Source organism: Coturnix japonica, chromosome 15 (assembly GCF_054131305.1).
Source record: "Coturnix japonica strain WE chromosome 15, WE-NBRP24, whole genome shotgun sequence".
In the NCBI taxonomy this organism is placed as follows: domain Eukaryota; kingdom Metazoa; phylum Chordata; class Aves; order Galliformes; family Phasianidae; genus Coturnix; species Coturnix japonica.
Genome location: NC_140677.1, coordinates 15,725,993 through 15,747,087, shown reverse-complemented (window position 1 = coordinate 15,747,087; position 21,095 = coordinate 15,725,993). Strand labels below are relative to the sequence as shown.

Genomic DNA, 21,095 nt, shown 5'->3' with positions numbered 1-21,095 from the left:
AATAGAGGATCCAGAAGGCATCGGAAGAAGTCAAAGGGATGACAGGATGGACAAGGATGTGACCGGGGGATGGTTTAACGGTGCCACTTTTTCATAGATGGGAAAGAAATGGCTGAATTTGGTTGTGTGCAGACCTTGATGTGGCCCAGCACAAAGCAGTGGGTTGGCATATCCATCTCCATGCACCTCACTGCCCCTACCCACAGCCCACGGCACGGCCAGCCTCATTTCCTCTCATCCTGTCGGCACCGGGGCTGTTTTAGCAGGGTTTTCTTCCCTTTTTCTAAAAATATAGCTTGGTTTCTTTCTGGTATGTCATTACTGCCTCTTTTTTAAGAGTACTTCTCTTCCTGATGGATCTTCCTATTTTTTGTGCCTGAAGTGAATGTTGTTTCTCGTTCCGGGCTGAGTTCAGTTGACTCAAGCTGTCACGGAGATGGATAATGATACATTTTTTGCATCAGCTTTTAATTCTGGAACACGGATGGAACTCATCCAAAATAGAGCCCTACAGTCTTCCTGGCTTCTCAATGGCAGAATGCAAAGCTATTGGTGGGGGTTGGAGGAGCGGGGGGAACTGTAGGTGCTGTAGAAAGGACGGTCAACATGGTGCTGGTGGAGCCAACCCCAAACCATGCACAGTGGGCAGCAGTTGCAGCAGCACCTCCAGGCCCCGGACTGGGTGGATCCTGAAGCTCCAAGTTAAAAACCCAGAGCTCTATGTGCATAACCAGAGCTCTGTGCCACTCTGTGGGCTGGGGGCAAAGCCGGCAGCAAGGCGTGAGGACGCGTTGTGCTGCTCTTCCCTTGGAATTGGGATCCAGAATGTGATTTTCCCAAAATAACTTAATTGCAGCTTTTTGCTTGTTGTTGTTGTTTTTCCCTTTGTAGAACGTTCTATATTTGTTGATGAGCATTACATTGACGTTTTCTGAGGACTGTCCTAAGCAGCTTCAAGAACTCTTGTGCAGTGGCAGTGCCTCCATCAGACCCTATTGCTGTGTGAGGTTATGGCGGTTGCATCCTTTGTTACTCCACATTTCTCAGCCTTGGATCTCACTGTCCATTCCAGCAGAGCCTTCTGAAGCTCTTTGTGTTTGGCTTTAGCGTGGGATACCTTGAATAAACAGCCCTACCTGCCTCATTGCCAGGCCAGACCTGAGCACAGCCCACTTCTTAGTATTACTTAGTATTGGTAATGGTTGGACTAGATGATCTTCTAGGTCTTTTCCAACCTTGATAATTCTGTGATTCTGTGATTCTCCCTCTGCAGGGCTTGGAGAATGCTCCCATGTCAAGAAGGGACAGCTCTCCTCCATGCCAGGATTCCAAGGTCTTAAACCATGAGATGGTTTCCTGATATTTGCCCACATCCTCCTCCATTTTTTTGCCTTCTTTCTTTCTAACATCCATTGACTTGGCCAAAAGCTGCTTCCAATTCTTTCTTAGCACACTTTTTCTGAGCACAAGCCATGTGTCTGCCAATTAGAGTGGCTCAACCATTGGGTTGGGAAAGGCCTTCAGGTTCTTCAGGTCAAGCTGACCCACTCAGCCCCATCACCAAACCATGCCCTGGGGCAGGCACTGGCCGTGGGGGTGTCTGAGAGCTGTGGGGATGGTTGGACTGGTTGATCTCAGAGATCTCTGCGACCCCAATGACTCTATGGTCTGCCTGACTCTCAGCTGTGCCTGCCCTGCTCTGTTGGTGCACCAGGAGAGGTTCATCGCTTTGGGTTCACGCTTTGCTGGCAGCAGTTGCACCTCATAGGGATGGAGCAGCCCCAGAGCACGGAGCTGCACAGAATGGGGTTTTTCCACTGCTCACAAAAGTAATTCATTAAACACCGTGGCCTTTCACAGGAGCGCGTGTGTTGGCATCTAATAAAATCCCCTCTGACAGTTCCCCGTCGCTGTTTCTTGTCTTCTGCTTTGCTGTCTGTTCCCCGACCTCACCGGAGCTGAATTGTTGTCAGCTTTGTGGCATTTGCTGGTTTCAAGCCCTCCAGTACACACAGCCCGAGCACGAAATCCATCCTGCACGGCCATAATTAAGCACTTGTGTTTGTGACGGTGCCGATTTTGAATTGCGTGGCTGCTGCCTTTTATTGTCAGCTCAGAATCCAATGCAGAGCTCCCACCTCAGATGCGTTCCCGGGGCCGGGGAGCTGTCGGCAGCAATGTTCCCCAGCCCTGCAGATGTCTCAGTGCTGTTTCCCTGTGAGTACAACTCCTCCTGCTCCGCTCCCTCCTCGCTCCTAAATAGGTTATATTCGCTGATTCTTAAAATCAGTCATGTGGATGCTCACATCAGGTTTCAGTCAAACCAAGTAGGTCAAATCCGCGCTCGTAGCGGAGCAGCTCCAGTCCCTGTTTGCTCACCGAGCCTCCATCTTCTGGCTGTCCGTATCCACACGTTTCCTCGCTTCTCATGCTGTATCTTGGTTTGCTTTCTTCTCAATCCCAGAGGTTTTGCTGTGGGGTCCTGCAGTTTCCTTCTCTCTTTGCTGGCAGAAGAGCTGTGCTTGTCCCCAGGGCTCACTGTGCTTGTCCCCCGGGCTCACTCTGCTTGTCCCCAGGGCTAACCTTGATGCGGACCCAAAGCTGGAGCTGCACTCAGGGATATCTGCTTCCCCCACTCCCTTGAGCCCTTCCACGCATCATATCAGGTGCCTCAGCAAGGCTGAGCTGGCTTGAGTTAGGTTGAAGCCATTCCCTTCCACTGACTTACCCTAAGAATCCCCATAGTGGAATGCTGTGCCAACGTAAGGGGATGGGATGGGGGTTGGGTGCTGCTCCCCTGTGTCATTGTCACCTTTCCTAAAGCTGATGGCATCTCTTCAGTGTGTGACGAATCATTTTTGTGTGGAATGGAACTTTAACCAGCACAGCTGGAACATACTGGAGGCTGGGCTGGGGGAGTTGTGGCTGTGCAAAACCAGTGCAGCCTTCACCCAATGGAGTGGCACTGAGGGATGGGGGCAGATGGTTGGGCTGGTTGATCTCAGAGATCTTTGCCAACCCCAATGACTCTGTGCAGCGCTGAGATGCCTCAGTTTAAGTGTCCATGAGCAGCACACCAAAGGGCATTCCTTGGGAATGGGTTTGCAGCTGGACACAGCTCCATCAGTGCCTGCAGTGCTGTGCTGTGCTGTAGGCAGGTCGGTATTCCCATATGGACAGTGATTTCCTGAGCCTCCATTCCCATCTGTGAGCAGCAGAACGGGGCTGAGGATGCTCAGGGCGGTGCTGGGATGGGCAGTGCCCACATCTCCATGCTCCCACACCTCCACCTCCTGCACAGAGCTCTCCTTTCACACAAGGAAAGCACTCGACCGATACGAGGTGGGCACCCAGCACTGCTGACAGCACTGTTGCCAGCTGCAAAACACACTGAGAAGTAGCAATGCCGAGTGCTTCCCCCTTTGGAGAACCAGGTTTCAATCCATAAATTCCCAAAGTGCTGTTATAATATTTGTTTTCAGCCGAGTTCCTATGGCTGCGGCGACACACGCTTTCAATTTCATTAGTTTTATGCATCGAAGTTCCCCCTTTAAACCCTCATAAGGTCAGGCCCTGCTCGGGTAAATCATCAATTTATTACATTTGAGATTCTGGGTAATACTTTTCCTTACCCAGCCATGGATGGCAGCGCAGGCAGCGGAGCTTCCACCTGCAGGAGAGATACTCGTGGGTGTTGCTGATAAGCTCCGGATTACGGCGGGGTTGGGTGACAACATACTGACATTGACTGCTCCCACCCGTAAGCGATGGACCCCAGGCTCTGCATGGCACAGGGTGGGGTGTGCGGGGCTGCATCTTGGGCATGGAGATGGGGTGAGGGCTGAATTTGATGTCTGGCAGCATGGGAGGCTGTGTGCTCGTGGGGGACAAAGAGCCACTAAGCTCTTTAACGACACTGTCCTTGGGAGTATCATGGGAGCTGGCAGCTAAAGCCCCTGTGGCTTCTGGGGAAGGAAGGAGGCGGCATCACTGCAGAGAGGATGGGGAAAGCAGTGCTCTGTGTGTAGGGCAATCAAAGCATCACAGCATGGTTGGGATGGAAGACATCTCCCAGTCCCTACCTGTGCCATGGGCTTGCTGCCCCCCAGCTCAGGCTGCCAAGGGCCCCTCCATGTCCTGGGGCACCGCCAAACCTCTCCTTACATGTATGTGTTTTAATGGCATTTCAGCACGCCGAGACCGGAGCAGCTGGACCACGCAGCTGGACAGCGATCGGCACCACCTTCCCTGGCACAGGGCTCCGAGATGCGTGGCCGTGGGCAGGCAGAGGGACCCCGCAGGACACTGCAGGTGGACACCCACGGCCAGAGAGCCGGACGGTCACCCTCGGCCTCTCCGGAGCGGGGCAGCACTCCCACCTCACCCTACTCACTGCCCCAGATCGCGCCCCTGCCCAGCAGCACCCTGTGCCCCATCTGCAAGACGACGGAGCTCACCTCAGCGCCCAGCCAGCCCAACTTCAACGCCTGCACCCAATGTCACAGCAAGGTCTGCAACCAGTGCGGCTTCAACCCCAACCCGCATCTCACCGAGGTAACGTCTCTGTCATCTCAATCGGGCTTTTTAAGTGTGGGGTTTTGGCAGCCCTGCCTGTGGCAGTGAGGTTGAAGCTCAATGGTCCTTGAAGTCCATTCCAGCCATTCTATGATTCTATGGTTGAAGTGCTATGGGCTGCCAGGGAGCGTGATGGTCATGTTTTCCTTTCTCCGAGATACTGCACCTTTGTTTTTGGCAGCTGCAAAGCATTACAGGTGTTGTTTTTGCTGGTCAATCAGTGGATAATTGCCACAATATGAGCTGCCATCTGGGGGAGGATGGAGGTCTGTTAGAGGGAGGTTCTGTGTGCAGCTGGGGCTTCTCAGAAGAAGATGGGGTGGCCATATATGTGGTGCTGCCCTGAAGCTCTGGGGTCCAGCAGAAGTGGTTGTTGGTGCTTCCAGGATGAGGTCAGGGTGAGTGGTTGTGGATTTGGGGTGAAGGAGTTGGTTCTGGCTTTTCTCACTTGGGATGGTGCCTCACTCTGCAAGGTGAGGTGGGTGTGTGGTGTCAGGTCCAAAGGTAGCACAGGGCTCCCTGTATAGGAGGTCCCTGGGTGGGGTGGGAGGCAACTGGAGGCTCTGGCCATGAATCTGCTGCAGGGTTCCTTTCTTGGTCTTAATGCTTCAGAATCTGGGGGAAGTGGCCATGAGACTTCAGCATGTTGGGAAACAGGTTTTGGGCACTCGGGTCACCTGGCTGTGTGGGTCTCATTGGAAGAGGTGAGCAGCCCCCAGTTGTCCCAACCACCAGAAGCTGTGGTTTCTGGATACCATCCTCTGGGAGGGACTCTGCTCTGACCCCTTAAATCCCAGCTGTGCTGCAAGGCTGCTGCATGCTGTTCCCGGTGACTTATGCAGCCGTGCTTCCCTTTTGCTCACGTACGTGTTTTCATGTGAATACTTGATGATTTCTACTCTGTGGCTGCGGTAGACACATCTTTCCAACGTCTTCTTTCTGCTTTCAAGGCTCATTAGTGGGATTCAATTATTGGGGGCATCATATTTTCTAAGAAAGCTGAAACTAAGGAAACCAAAACTGTGTTTTATGCAGCAAATCCTTGTCTGCACGATCTGTGAGCTGCCAGAAACTGCGGGTGGGGGGGGATGGGGGCAAAGCACTTTGACCCTGCTGCTCGGTGAGGCCTTTTGCTCCAAAGGATGTGCATTTCTTCCAAACCGACTGTGTCTTTTCTTATTTCCATCTTTTCTTTCCCCTCCTTTTTCATATGGCTTAGCAGGCATTTGATTTTCTGGGTGGGTGGTGCACGTGTGCCATTGCAGTTGGCCACTAGGGCAACTCGTGGTGTGGGTCTCTCCAATTGCTGGCAGATCAATGCTGTCTTCCATTTGGTTTCTGCTTTCCAATTAATTGAGCATCAGGTCATTTTCATCTCGCAGGGCCAGGCTGATCCATCCCTGCCTGTGTCAATTGTGGTTTGATGTGTGGGTCGTGGTATCCTTGCTCTCAAATAAATGTGCTCCCATAGCTTTCCATTTTGTGGCATAAGGATGCACGAGTTTCTGACCTTTAGAAATCAGTGAGGAGCCCTCACTGTATTGTAGGCAAGAGGAAAATGAAGCAGGGAGCAGTGATGGCATCATTAAAGGCTGGGAGTGAAATGTGAAGAAGTTAGAGAACAGAATGGTAAAGTCCACCAGTGTGCTCACATGCCCATGTCTGGAACAGGCTTTAGAATGGAGATGCAGGATTCTAAACACCATGACCCACTCCAGTGCCTTTTTCCCCCTTTCTCATTAAAACTTTTTTTCCCCTCGGTTTCCTTCCCTCTGAGAGGGTTTGTTTAATTCTCTGGTCAGACAGTTCTGGGTGCCAGGCAGAGCAATGCCATTAGAAAACCCTTTATTCCCCCTCCATCTTCTGCTTGCTGATGCTGCTCCCATGGCACCCTTCGGCTGAGTGATCCCACAGCACGTTCCTCTGATTGGATTTGCTCTGTTTGGTACAACGAGAGGAACCTGCAGGCATCCTATCTGCTGCTCGTGGCTTTGGAAGCGTGGCAGCGCGTTGCTGATCTGAGAAACAAACGTCTGCATCGCTCTCTTAAGGTTTTTTGTTGCTGCTGTTTGTTTCTTTTTATTCACTCCCTCCCCCCTTCCCAAACAATATAAGGAGTATGTTGGTGAGAGGTTGGTTTTGATCTTAATCGAGAGCAGTGGTGCAGCATTTCAGTATGTGCTTTAATTTGTGCTGAAATGATGCTTGCTGTGTCTAATGGGTTTGCTTGGGACTGTTTGGGGACTACAGAGAATCCCTGAGTTCTTCCTCGTGTTCCTGCAGTGCTTTAATCAACTGGGGATCGTGTTCATCAGATGTGGTTCATCAGTGTTGCAATGTGCTCAGTACAACTTGATCTTTCCAAGTGGAAGGAACACATTTGTGCACCTGCCTTCCTGCACCAAGCCCTCATTTCATCCTGTATCTGCAACGCTGCACCCAAGGATGCTTCTCTTGTCTCCCACTTGGACTTTCATTTCCTTATTATGCTCTATCTTTTTCTAAATGGGGCTGATTAGCGCTGAACAGAGCAGCTCATAGGAAGCTTTCTAAATATAAATGACTTGCTTGCCTCTGCAGCCACTGCTGCAGACAGAGCAGGGGCTTCTGCAGCCATGCATGGGTTGTGTGCACAATGGATGGATGGCTGCCCGAGTCAGAGCCAACAACAGAAAAAGCTGATGAGTAATTCCGGCTGTTCCTCCCCATGTGCTGCCTTTCGCTCCTCTCTGCACAAACGATTCCAGTAATGAGAAATCCACTCGAAGGAAATGTCACCACGCGCCGGGCAGAGCGGTGGCTGCTGACGGATGGTGCTGGTGTTGCTGATGAGTGGGTTGTGGGAAGGCAGGTGATGCACAGCCCTGGGAGCAGGCAGGGATCAGAGGAGGGGGCTGACAGAGCCCTGTAAGCCAGGCTGTGGTGCTGCAGGGGCTGGGAGGCAGCCTGTGTTCTGCTTGGCGTTTGCTTGCCTTGTCTCTGCCCGGTGTGACTGAGTGCTGCCTGCAGGGCTGGGTGTTCTCCAGCTCCCACCTCCAATGTCACTTCATTCACTTCAAAAAGGAATCCAGCCACATACAAGCTTTCCTCCATCACTGGGTTTCCAAAGGAGAGCCCTGGCTGGATGCTGGGCAGCTGTGGTTGTGTTCTCCAGGGCAGCTGGGGCAGGGCTGGTGGCTCCCTGGGTGTTTTTTAAGCTGTGTTTATCTGCTCCCATTTCTCTCCCAGTGCATGGAATGTCCCACAGAGCAGCCCTGTGCCTGCAAGCAGTATTGGCAGGGAGTGAACCTGCTGAGGTATTCCTTGCAGCTCCAGCTTCAGCCCTACAATGTGGCTGCCCCTGTTTGAAGGCCAGCATGCAGGGGTGCGATGCTAACTGGGCTGTGAAAAGTGGTTATTTGGGCTCTGATTGAAATGCTGCTTTATCTAGATGGTAAACCTTTGATTGAGGACAGCCGGAGGGTGGGATTTTTGTGCTCTGGATTCAGTTTGTGCTGTAAATGTGCTGTTGGTTTGGCTTTCTTCTCCAGGAGCAATCGGTGTAACGCTGTCAGAATGGTTCAGTAGGGGAATTTGGGGAAGGAAATGTGGTCCTAATGGGATAGGAACAAGCAGTGCATCCACAGTGGGATGGCAGGTCTGATGACGTGGGTTAAGGGAGGGGTGCAGCGCAGCCCTGCAGCAGCTGGAGACCAGTGTGGGGACAGCAGAGCCCTGCTGGCTCTGTGGTCATATTTCTGCCCATGACAGCACCCTCCCTGCAGGCAGTTCTGAGCCATGGGGCCAGATGCTCCCTGCCAAGGGTTGGCTGGAAGCCTGCCTGGAGGAGACCTGCAGAGGGGCAGGACAGTGCTCATCATCCTGATGAGGAGGAAGCTTTGGTGCCCTGTGCCCTTGTGATGAGCATTGTGTGCCGTATTCCTGTTATGCAGAAACAGAAGCACAAATGCTTGGGCTCCTGCGTTCAGCACAGTGTAGATTATTGTGAATCATCCAATATCCTTATCAGAGCAGTGCAGACGGTGTTTGCATCAGTCACAGCACGGCCCGCTATCGGAGTCGGTGGCAGCTCTCTTCCCATTTAATTGCCACAAGCAAGCAGCTATTTGAAGCCCTGTCCCCAAAGAGCAAAAGAGCTTGTCACTGCATGAAGCTGGGCTTTGCAAGAAGTGTGGGCTCAGCACAAGTCCCCCCAAAAGGATGCAGATATAAAGGCATGCGTGTATCGGGCTGGACGTGCTGGGTTGTGTTGTGGGGATGTAGCTTGGGGCTATAGGGTGGGAACATTAAGGAGGGTGGTTTGATGTTTTTGCCTGGTGAAGTACTGCAGTGCATGAAGGTGTAAGGCAGGGAGCTGAGCCACTCTAAGAGGAGCGGGAGGAGAGGTGGCTGCAGCTCCATCCTTGGGGTCCACACACCCTGTTCTGCTTGGCTCCTCCTGTGCTCCCTTGCACACCATGAAGTCTTTCTATGCTTGCTGCCATTCTGTGTTGCTCCATCCCATCTCCAGCCCTTGGCTGCTGCACTTTCCCATTGCAACCATCATAAGCAGAGCGTGGTGCCCAGTGGATCACATGTGGGTGCAGTGTGAAGGGCTTGCTGAAAGCCAGCGGTCTGTGGCACCAGTCAGCCTCAGCACCCCAGGGAGAGTTGAATTACCTGAATTTCTGGATTACTCAGAAATAACCAGCATTCTTCTTGCTGGGAGAGGCTTGTCTTTGTGCTCTCCCTATCCAGAAACCTCTCAAGCCTTGAGAAGACCAAATATGCCCGTGCTTGGTGGAGCTTGGCATGCAACCACACCACCAACTTGTGCACCACAACTCCTCCTTCCAAACTCTACCTTATATTCTGACCTGCCGTATTCGTTTTGCAGATGATATGATCGTGGCTTTTGGATTGGAGAGTGCTTTGAAGGCTATTACCAAACCTGCACACTGCTGCTGCCATCTGTCTTCCCAGCAGCTGCTGGGGTGCTGCTGTGTGCTGGCAGCAGGTGATGGTTATTGCCGTAGTGGATTAGGGGTTATAACACCGCAGCACTTCTCAGGTTCCATTTCCTATAAGTACTTCTGGGTGCTGAGCTCTGGCTGCAGGCAGGTCTGCAGTGAGAGGTCCCAGGATGGGATTGCATTGGGAAAATGCCCCCTTGGGGCTGTGCACAGCCTCAGCACCATCACTGTGTGCCCCCCACCTTCTCACTGTCCATATCCTCCACCACTGCTCTCCTGTCCTTGCAAGGTGCCAGGCGGGGGCTGTGTGGAGTAGCGCCCAAACAGACAAGCGTGTGGGCAGATAAAATCTAATGTGAAGGCAGTGTTTATTTGGTTGCAAAATGCTTTCTGCCTCGGTGCAGGAATCCTGCTGCTTCCCTCTTGCTGATCCAGCCCTGCCTTGCAGCTTGGGTCTGGCTGCTCACAGACCTGCTGCTGTTTGGCTGGAGCTTTGGCTGCACAGCACCCAGAACTGGAGAGCTGTGCAGGATGCAGGGAGCAGTCCTTGCTGTTGCTCCCTCGTGTGACAGCTGTGCTGTCGGTCACAGCCCGTTTGGCTGGTGGTCGTGCCTGAGCTGCCTCTGCTTGGAGCTGGGGCACTGACACAAGATTTATGGTGTCTCTCCAGAAGCAGTTCCTAATCGGCGTTTGGAGCTCGTAGTAAATCAAAGGGGTGGTGAAATCAGTTTGAATGATGCAGTTTGCTCTTCTGTATTTTCCATTTAGTCTGGATGGATGCAGTCCCCAGCTTGCATGAGGCTTCCTCCAGCTCTGTGCTTTTTGGCTGGGGCAAAGTGAAGTGTGGCATGCAGAGATGCTGCCCTGGGGCTGGAGTGAGGATCACAGAACCAGAGGGGTCGGGATGAACCTGTGGCCATCACCTCATCCAGCCCCCTGCTAAAGCTGCACGCCTTCTGCAGGGCACCCTCTTTGTGATCAAAAGGAAGGGGCACCCAGGCACCCATCCTGAAGCAGCTAGGGAACCAGAAAGACAGGAACGATTCTATTCTATGACAGGAACGATTGCCTTTGGGCATTTTTTCTTCTTCTTTTAACCGAGCAGGTTTTTTAGTCTGCATTTTTTTTTCCTCTTCTGTAGCAGTTTTTGGTTTTGCAGTCAAGGATTCCTCCCATCCTTTGAGCAGAATGTAGCCAGCTTGTGCTGTAAGCTCTCCTATGGGGCTTCAGATGGGGCTGATGGGTCCCTCGTACATCTGAAGGCAGATCTCAGATGTGGAAAGGAGCAGAGTGCTCCCCTGTCTGGGTAACTTTGTGCTCTCTTTGCTGATGCTGGAAGAGGATGACAAACTCTTTATCAGAAGGCATCCCACGCAGCTTTCTGGGGTCTGCTGGGTTTGATCCCCACGGCAAGTAAAGAAACTCCTGATTTAAATGATCAGCTGGGAGAAGTGCTTCATGGCCTTGGTGTGAGGGTGGCTCATCCAGATGGGTGCCTTGGGCAGGAATCTGCTCCCAGGCTGTTTTTATGGAATGCCATGTATTCTTGTCCCTGGAGAAAAGGGCAGCAAGAAGTGGGCTTAAGCTGCAAGGAAGAATTAGGTGAATATTTTGGGACTGCTCTCTAACTGTGAGGACAGTTAAGCTAAAGCCCTGCTATTCCCCCTTGCAGTGCCCACCCAGTAAATCCACAGCGGCTGGGAGGTGTAAGGACTGAATCAGACAGCCATCTGTCAGGGGAGCAGACACCTCCTGCAGAGCCCTCTGCTGCTGCAGGACACAAGGGTGAAACCCTGCAGCCTTCAGCATGGGTTTGCTGGAGCTGAGCACAGTGTCAATACAACCCAAAGCCAGCAGCATCTCCTGGGAGAAGCAGGAGATGGAGAAACCTGCCCTGTGCCTCCCACCTGTGTGATGGAGAATCCTATGGAGCATGTGGGGGTGCTTTCCTTTCAATGCCCATCTCATTCTCGTTTCTGTCATTTCTTCTCCCTCCTTCTGCCACTTGTCCTCCCATTTCCACACACAAACACATCTGGCCACCTCTGCTCAGGTCTCCTGTTGTTCCCCTTCTGCACTTTCTTGGTTGCCCAAGGTAGACCACAGGAGTTTGAAGGCTTCCTGCCATGCAGAGCTCTTTTGTTGTGTGTGTGTGTGTTGTCTGAAGCTTGCAACCATGGATGCATGGTCCCAGCCATGCATGCAGTCATGGTTGGGAAGTGCTACCTATAGAAACCTTATCAGGTTTGGGGAATTGCTCATCCCATCTCTTGCTTTTGCTTTCCTATGGCTGTAGATTGGTGTTCTGTCAATGGCGTGGCTAGCTGGATTGTGAATTATTCATGGCAGGGAACTTATCATGTTTATCAGGAATAATTGTGTAATTAAATCTGTTTACGGATGTAAAGAGATCACACAGTGTCTTGTCTATCTTCAGGCCTTAAATGCTGTAAGTGCATTTATTACATACTGATTCATAGAGTCATGGGTTCATTTGAGTTGGAAGGGACCCTTAAAGGTCATTTAGTCCAACTCCCCTGCAGTGAACAGGGGCAGCTGCTCATTCCAGCTGCTTTGCTCAGAGGTCTGTATTGCAGTGGGGTATGAGGGCACAGCTTGGCCACTTCCATATGGAGAGGATGGGAGGCCCCAGAGCTGTGTGTCTCTAAGGATACTTTGGGCTGTTTATGCACCAGCACATGTCCCCATGTCCCAGTGCTCCTCTGGACGGCTCCTTTGGTTATACAGCAGCCCCAGTTATGGGGACCTGCAGGGAGCCAACAGTGGACTGCTTTCCTGCAGGGATCCATAATGGCAGCCAGACCAGGCAGAGCCATCCATTACGCTTTCTGTGATCTCACACTGAGGTTCTGCAGCCACAGGGCTCGGAGCTGCACTTAAAGCACATCCATGCTGCCATCTTATGAGGTTAAAGCCCAGGGTGAGCTTTCTGCCATTCCCCCTGACCTCATGCAGAGGAAAGCACCCTCCGAGCACATCCCTATGTCCAAAGCTTTCGTGTGCTCCGGTGGATGGGGAACAAAGGCTGTCTAAAGAGGAGCTAGTGAGGCAGCAAATCGCACAAGAAACATTCCCTAATGAAGCGGAAAGACTTGTCCCTTCGCCTGGGGCAGCAGCACTGCGGGCACGTGGAGCCGGGCAGCATTGCGCAGCGAGGGGCCCTGCACCCAGGAAGGAGCAGCAGCAGCACGCAGGCAAGGGCAGAGCACAGGGAGAGATCCCCATCCTCTCCTCCTGGCCTTTAACCCTGCTTTGGGTGTGAGAGTGGGGCTGGTGCTCAGCAAGCAAGCGGCAGCAACGATGGAGACCTCGCTGGGGGAGCCGAGCCTGGTGTGGTGCAGCAGATTGAGGTCAGTCCCAGCACTGCTCACTGGTGGGGTTGGGAGTGTTGCTGCGTGTGGGTGCTGTGGGTAAGGAGGGCTGGCAGTGCTGTGCTGGGCTCACTGTGTGCCACAGGGCAGCCCCATGCTTGTGCTCCCAGCCAGGATCGGGAAGCAGCTGAGTGCCTGAGTTCACCCAGTGCTACCAGGGAATGGGTTGGGGCTGGAAATGGGGCATTCATGGCACCTGGTGCAGCAAGGAGCAGCCATCCCCAGGGTGGGAGGGCGCAGCATGATGGCGAACCGTGCTCCAGGCGGCATTTTTCCAGTCGTGCTCGTATCTGAGCAATGATTTCCTAGCAGGAGCACGTTCCATCCACTCCGCCACCCTTTCCTCTTCTGTTTACAGCAGAGATGACAACCGCCTGTGATTTCTGATGGTTCTGAAGCGTTCGCTTAGTTCTGGGGGGTGCTGACTAGAGAAAGAAGCTTATTTAGGGGAAAATTAGTTAATAAATGACTAATAGGATGAAATGGCACCGTCTTATTCCCCAGCTCGGCTCTCTGGATGAATGTGGGCTCCCATCTGTTGTTTGCAGCGGAGGAGATGAGTCTGGGGGTTTGTTCCTCCTGCTCGCCAGCACAGGCTGGCTGTTTCCTGGCAGGATGGCTGCTGGTGGCTTCTGTGGCTTCCCCTCCTGGGCAGCAATGCATTTGCTTTGTTTTGATGCCTCTGAAGAAAAAGATGTGCACAAGGCGGCCCTTTTCCAAAGCACATTGGTGACCCGTCCCCTTGTCAATTATATACCCAAATTGCACGTCCCCTCCAGAGTGCTGCATCCCCATGTGAGCATGCATTGGAATGTGACCAGCAGGCTCCAGCCCACGCCTCTCCCTGTGCACATCCGCGTGGTGCTGGTGCCTTGCAGCTCGCCTGCCGGCCCCAGGGCTGCTCGTGGTGCTGCAGAGGGAGAGAGCTGCTGTGTGTGCTCCCCCCAGACCAAGCCCCCCAGGAAATGCTTTACAAGCCTTTTGCAGGCGGGCTGTGTGCCCTGTGCCAGGCTGTCCCTGTGCTGCTGTAGGAGAAACGGGCAAAACTTGGGCATAATGGAGAGAAGGGCTGTTTTGCTGACAAGCTGATTTCTTTAGACTGTGGCTCTTCAGCTGCAGGCAGAGCTGATGAATTGGAGGCATGTGAGGACACTCGAGGCAGGTCCCTGGCAGCTCTGCAGTGCCAGGTGGAGGCCAGGATGCTGCAGTTCCTCTGGGGCAGCACCCACCGGTGGCACTGCTCTTTGTCCCATGCATGGCCTGCTGCTGTGATGCTTCCAGAGCAATGAGCTCAGCACCTGCATTTCCACATCCCAGCCTCTGTGGTTTTTGTACTACCCTGGGGATGCTGCTGCCCAGGGAGGGCAGTGAGGGAGCTGTGCTGGCTGCAGGGGGTGAGGCTCTGGGGCTGCTGCAGCTGAGGGCATTGCGCTGGAGGCTGGCTGCTTGCTGGCTGGAATGCGGTTTCTCATGATTTAGTTCTGTAGACTATTAAACAAGTGCTTGGGGCAATTTGAAGTTAACCCTCATTCCTTTCATTCTCTTCCTTCCCATGAGCATGTCATGCTTTCCAGCTCGCTGTGCACCCCATGATGTGAGAAGCTGACCTTGGGTGGGACTGAGCATACCCCACTGGGTATCATTTCCAGCAGGTTGTATGAGCTGTGCTCCCAGCAGACCTAAAGGTTCTGTGGCACAGGGCTGCTCTCTCAGGTCTTTTAAGTCACAAATAGGGTCATCTAATGCTTTCCTGTCCTCTGCTGCTTGTGCAGTAGGGCAGCGTTCTGCATGACCTCCAAACCCAAAACCTGCAGTAAAGACAGAATTATTCTGTGATAATCCTAAATTTTGGCTCGAAGACAGTTTTGGGCATTTACTTGGGAGGTCCTTCTGCTTGCAGCTCACTTTGAGGCTTCTCCTATGAGCTGCAAAGGCTGCGTCCTGCACGGGTGATGCTTTCAGAGCTGTATTGTCTTACCTCCAGAGAACAAAACGACCTGCGCATTGCAGATGACACCAAGCTGGTGTGGCTGACATGCCCAAGGGATGGGATGCCATCCAGAGACCCAGGCAGGATGAGCTCAGGAGAACCTCATGAGGTTCAGAACATCTAAGTGCCATGATCCCTGCCTTATGGGCACATTGGGCAGGCAGATGGATGCACACCATGGTTATGTTCCTACCAAGTGCCAGCGAGGGCTGGATGGCTCCAACGTTCACGGCTAAAATGGATTTGGGCACCGAATCCCCTATAGATGAAAGGCCATGTAAGTTTTGCCTCCCTGAGCCTTGTACCAAGCCCAGCAGCATGTGTATAATTTGCTTTAATGGTTAGAAACATCTGCTGTTAAAAATGATGCTTAATATATTTGGCTTCCATTTCCAGTCGTTCATTCTTTTCATGCTCTTTTCTGCCTAATTAAGAACCTTTTAGTACCTGACATTGTTTCCACTGAATGCCGTAATCAAGTCACTTCTTCATCTCCTCTTTGATAAAGTGAAAAGATCGGCCTCTTTAATTCTCCCGTTACAGACGTTTTCTCCTAGGATCCCTTTCACAGATCCGGCCCATATCCTCTGCAGAGTTGTGCTCTGCTCAAGATGTCGGCGTGGCACTGCTCGTGGTTCGGGAGCAGCTCCCTCATTGCTGGAGATGGAGCTGAGCCGCCTCCATGTTCACCAGCATCGCGCTCCATGCAGGACCCAGCTGCATCCATATTTATCCCTCTACCCAACGCTGTTGTAGGTGATGTTACCATGGTGAGATGGGTGCCCTACTGGACAGGTACCCGAGCAGCAATAAGCCCTCGTTGTCCTCCAGATCTGCTCTGAAATCTGTTATAGCCATATTTTATAGTTGTATTCTATAGGGTGTTCTTTCTTTAGTCAGTGTATCAGGCACTGTTTGGTTAAAACACCTTTTGGGCTTGGCTTTCATTCATTGCTAATACCAACTCTACGCTCTTAGCTGGGAATAAAAGCAAGTTTGTTTGCCATGACCTACTTTCCCCCTAAACCACATTGACTGGCATATCTGCTTGCCCTTCAGTTCTCTGCTGTGTGACTCCCACATCATCTTTCTCTCCTGGATGGCTGGCTGTCCTGTCAGGTCGTACCCTCGTGCCTTGGATATCCAAGCAGACGATTCTTCCAGACCTCTAAAATTCCATCGGTGTGCTTGAAGATGAACATCAGCACGCAGCAGCTTTCTTAGCTCTCTGAGATCTCTTGGATGCAAAGTTATTCAGATCTGCCAAATTTAAATATCCTTGGTGCTGGTAGATGTTGTTGGATGTTCGTCTCAATTGCTAATAAGCTGGAAACGCTTCATCCTTGTGATGGGCATTATCCTACTGCCTTCCAAATGTTCACCAGCAGTAATTAGTGCACTTACGCCCTATCTGTGCCCTATCTGTCTCATTAGCAGCTTTACTCGCTGCATCCATTAACGAACCCGTGTCCTTCCTTGGACAGCCTTTGTCCCTGACGCACTCGATAAAAGGACCCCAAGAGATTTCTGTGTAGTTCCTGCCTTTTGCTGCAATTTGTGCACTTCACAGCTTCCCGTTCCCATCCCTCAGTCTGGTGATGCTGAGCTCTGAATGCTGTTAGTTTGCCACCTCCAGTGGTGCCTTTCATTTTGCCCTGCGCTCCCCATTCCCTTTTGAGTGAGCCTCGCTCACTCCCCAATGTGGAACCAGTTTGGTTTCAGATCTGTCCTTTGCACCACGCTTCCCTTTGTGGGTTTTGTTATTGCCATGCTCAGGTTTCCTCTTGCTGGTTACCCAGCATGGATGTAGACAACTTCTTTCTGTTCCCATCTCCATCGCTCTCCTGTTTTGCCTCCCCCCTTTGGTCAGTCTGCCCACACAGAGGGAGACAAGCCAGCTGAAGAGCTCATCAACCCCCCAGAGCTACTCTGGTGGCTTGTCCATGAGCCACACTTGGCTTGCATGGCCAACAGGAGCCAGGGGGCACTTCTTGGTGCTGGGTATCAGTTCTGTGCTGTGGAGATCTCTTTCCCCCATTTCTACCTAGCCCCAGGGTCTTAAAGTGTGGATAAGAAGATTACACAGAGAGGCAAGATTTGCATTTCTTAGATACTGGGAACTTTGCAAAGAGAGAGAGAGAACCTGAATAGAAGGGATTGGTTCTCCCTTAATCAGAACTGATGGGGATGGCATGCAAAGCTGATGGGATTTGGGGAGCTGCTCTTCTGAAATAGCATCTAGGGAAGAAACTCTGAGGGTTGAGAATGCAAAAAAAAAACCAAAACCATGAAGAATTCTGCATGTCGACTCGTACTGGTGACAGCAAGGCCATGAGAAATGGCAAAACCTAGTAAATAGCTGTAGCTGCAGCAACCCAGTGTGGTGTAGCTGGTTTGTTGCGCTGTGGTCTCATTGTGCTGATGGCCCAGAGGAGGGATGGGGAGCGGAAAAGAAGAGGTTTGGGGCAAGCAGAGAGCAAGAGGAGCTCGGTGCTGCCATGCAGCCAGGCTTGTAGGGCAATGGAGTGAGCTGTGGTGGAGGCCCAGGGCCGTGTGTGGGGCAGAGAGCTGGGGAGCACTTCTGTTCTGTTTGGCACCGTACCTGCTCATCTTGGAGCAATCTGCAGGCAGACCTGGTTACCCTGCAGACTGTGCTATGTGTTAATACTTACACAGCTGCTGAGTGTCCTGGGGATTCCTCCTATCAGAAGGCTCACAACTTTAATACAGCCTTTTTAATTAACTTAATTCAGACATTGGCATGTTACCGGGAATGTCTCTCAAGGGGGGGAAGCCTTTCATTCATCACCACTTAGCCAGGGAGCATTATATTTTTCATTTGCATCCTCTTGTTCATCGTTGCAAGAGTGAGAATTAACCTCTTGGTCCCGGGCTGGTGTCGTGCCTGCCCAGAGAGCAGAGAAGCTTCTCTTCCCCACCCTCAGCATCCCTGCCCTTCTGCAGGCCCTGTGCTCTTCTGGAGTGGGCTTCATTCTGGTCCCCATTCTGGTCCCAATTCTTCCTTTCAGGGCAAGGGTTTGGGAGGAGGCTCCGTGGAGTTGGTGAGGCCTGAGCAGGAGGTAAGGTGGGCTGCCAGGGCTTTCTCCCCCTGTTCTGCATCCTTATGCAGGGCCCTCTTCCACCAGGAGAGCACTGGGAGGGGTATGGGAGCCTCATCTCTAGCAAGAACTGCATGGCAGAAGCCTTGGAAGCAAAACAAAGCTAATTAAAGCCTGCCTCAGCGCAGGCATGTTGTACCTGTGACAGATGGGGTCTGTTCCCTGTGATTGCAAGAAACTTTTGTGACGAACACAGTGCTGAAATGTGGTTTTTTTTGGGGAGGGAGGTTGATGATTTGTTTGTACAGCCATGGAGGACTTTGCTTATGGCATGTGTTAGCCATGAACCCAGTGCTATGAGTGTGCAGCTTCTGGCCTTGCCCTGCCTGCTGCTGGTTGCTCACCATCCCTGTACTTCTCTCATCCTGCAGGTGAAGGAATGGCTGTGCCTGAACTGCCAGATGCAGCGGGCTCTGGGGATGGACATGACCACCGCTCCACGCTCCAAGAGCCAGCAGCAGCTGCACTCCCCGTCTCCATCTCCATCCCAATCCCCAGCCAAGCTCCCGGCGGGCCAGGAGAAGACCCCAGCGCCCACCCAGCCCAGCGCCCGCCCCAGCACCACCACCGTCCCCCAGCCTGAACCCCCCAAAGCACAGAGCGCTGCACCGCAGCGGGAGCAGCACGGCCAGCCCAAAGCTGCTGCTCCTCCAGAGGCAGCAAGGGCTTCCCCGCAGCACCAACAAGCAAAGCCTTCTTCCTCCGAGCAGAGAAAGGCAGTGGGAGACCCCAAACCCGCAGCCCCAGCCCCCAGTGCGGGGGCTGCTGAGCAACCGCAGGAGGGGCTGACGGGGAAGCTGTTCGGCTTCGGGGCTTCCCTGCTGACCCAGGCCAGCACGCTCATGTCCGTGCAGCCGGAGGCCCCTGCTCCCAGTCCTCAGACTTCTGGCAAAGTGCCTCCAAAAATCGTCTTCAGCGACGCCAGTAAGGAAGCCGGCCCCAAAGCTGGTGGGGCGCAGGGCCGGGTTGGGGCAGTGCCGGCCGCCAAGCCGAGCAAAGCGGAGCCGGGCGTCAAGCCAAAGGAAGTGCTGAAACCCAAGGTGTTGTGTCCCCTCTGCAAGGCTGAGATCAACGTGGGCTCCGCTGAGCCCCCCAACTACAACTCCTGCACGAGCTGCCGGCAGCAGGTGTGCAACATGTGTGGCTTCAACCCCACGCCTCACCTGGTGGAGGTAAGGGGCCGGCGGGCCCATCTGTGTGTGCTTGTTGCTGAACGTGGGCTGGTTTGGTTGGTGAGGTCTCTGAATCATGGAGCAGCTCCCAAAACACCCTCCTTGCCACGCACGGCCGTAGAGGGGTGTGCTGCGGTTAGGGCTCCGTGTGCCGTCCTACCTCTTCCTCCTGCTTTGGTGACGGGGAATCCTGCAGACCCATGGCTGAGCACCAGACCCTCCCCTTATTCTTTTGAGGGGGAGTCCAGTTCTGCTTCTGTTAGTGCTGAGGCAGAAAGCCCATACCATCAGTGCAGTGAAAAGTGGAGGGGAACTTTTAGTGCTCAGAAGTGGGATTGCTAATCTTGGCTCCGTTCCATTGCGGGTAATTACATTTTATGTCCCCAACTCCTCCCTGCAGTTTCAATTACATGCAGCACTTTTATTCCCTTCCCGGAGCTGCTTCGTGCCATCATGTCGGCAGCAGCACCCGATTGTGCTACTGAGGTTGGAACCAAAGTCCTCCACTTGTCACTCCAACCAGTGTTGTTCCAAAAAGTCAAGTCCCAAACAGTTTTGTGCCACGGGGCTGTGGGGAAAAGCACCATCTTCCCAGTGCCAAATGTCTGCGTGGTAACAGGGCTGTGTAGAAGTGGTGTCATTTTGGGTGTTGAGATGAGAGCTGCAGCAAAACTCCTCTGGAAAGAGAAAGAAAAGGGGGGAAAAAAAGAGAGAGAAAGAAAACTTCAATATGTTTTAATACAGCCAGGCTTTGGCTTTGCTTGATCTTCTCAGAAAGTAGCTCTGCGGTCTGATCCTGTCAGTGTTTCGCCTGCAGCTCACAGGAGCTTGTCCTGAGCTTGGAGATTCACCCAGAGCTCCCTCTTTGAAGTAGCGAGGCTTGACCCATTAATTGCTTTGTGAATTAGGAGCTTGCAAATTGCCTTTGGAAGCTGGGTGATAGTCACCGAGGAGAAGCAGAGGAGCCCCAGCTGAGGGCAGGACGGGCAGTCTGTGTGCACTGCTGAAGCCTGGGCATGGCTGTCATCCCCAGCTTCCAAATGTGAGTCATGGGCACGGGGAGGAGGAGAGGGCATGGGCCATGTGTCCTGTTTTTCGGAGGAAGGATGGAGTTTTGCAGCAAAGCGGTGCTAAATGGATGCATTTCCCATACACTAAGTTGCCTCATCACTGCGGGCAGTCAAGGCTTGGAGTCACGGAGCTGGAGATGGGCTGCATGGGGTTTTATTTCTGTGGCAAAACCACGTAACCATTCGAGGGTTGGCAGAAAACCCGGGGCAGTGTTGGCTTCCTCATTGCAGGAAAGGGCTTTTTCCTCTAAGTAGGTCATCACTCCTGAGGTGCTGAGGGGAATGGCTCCAGATGTTCCCAGGTGAGAAGGGAGCAGGGCAGGCTCCTTTAAGGACCCTGAGCATCCATCCCACCTGGGAGCTGCAGGCTGCTCCAGCAGGGCTGGCTCTGCTCTGTTCCTGCATCACAGAGTGCTTCTGCCCATGGCCAGGAGGGGATGGGGAGTTATACCCTCAGGTTGGTGTTGGCGTGGCCGTGCAGGAGGTGTGGGCTGTGTTGTCCTGTGCTGCAGTTGGCCACCAGCTAGAAGGAGCCCAAATGCGTGTCTGACCTGCAGTTCTCTCGCCTGCTCGCCATACCAGCTTTAAATAAATTACATGTGGGAACTGACGGAACTGCAGGTGCCTGGAGCTGCTTCCCACCTCGTCACACCTCCTCCAGGAGCACAGCTCCTGCCAGCAGCTCCTGCTGCTCTTCCCACCACGTCGGATCCAGCATGTTGAGGCGCTCCCGAGCTCCCCCAGCCCGGTGCTGTGCAGGTAGGAGCAGATTTCCATTGCAGACAGGCAGGCTGTGCAGCCATCACCATCCCGAGTGATCTGGCA

At 52.9% G+C, this 21,095-nt stretch overlaps 1 protein-coding gene across 4 annotated transcripts in view; it reads left to right on the top strand.

The window, feature by feature from the left end:
* BSN (bassoon presynaptic cytomatrix protein) overlaps positions 1 to 21,095 on the top strand; it is a 52,563-nt gene that overhangs the window by 3,937 nt on the left and 27,531 nt on the right. For all 4 annotated transcript variants that reach the window (XM_015874575.3, XM_085516545.1, XM_015874574.3 and 1 more), the window contains exons 2-3: positions 4,191 to 4,554; positions 18,400 to 19,200. In XM_015874575.3, coding sequence (XP_015730061.2) covers positions 4,191 to 4,554; positions 18,400 to 19,200 — 1,165 coding nt within the window. The remainder of the gene's footprint in view (positions 1 to 4,190; positions 4,555 to 18,399; positions 19,201 to 21,095) is intronic.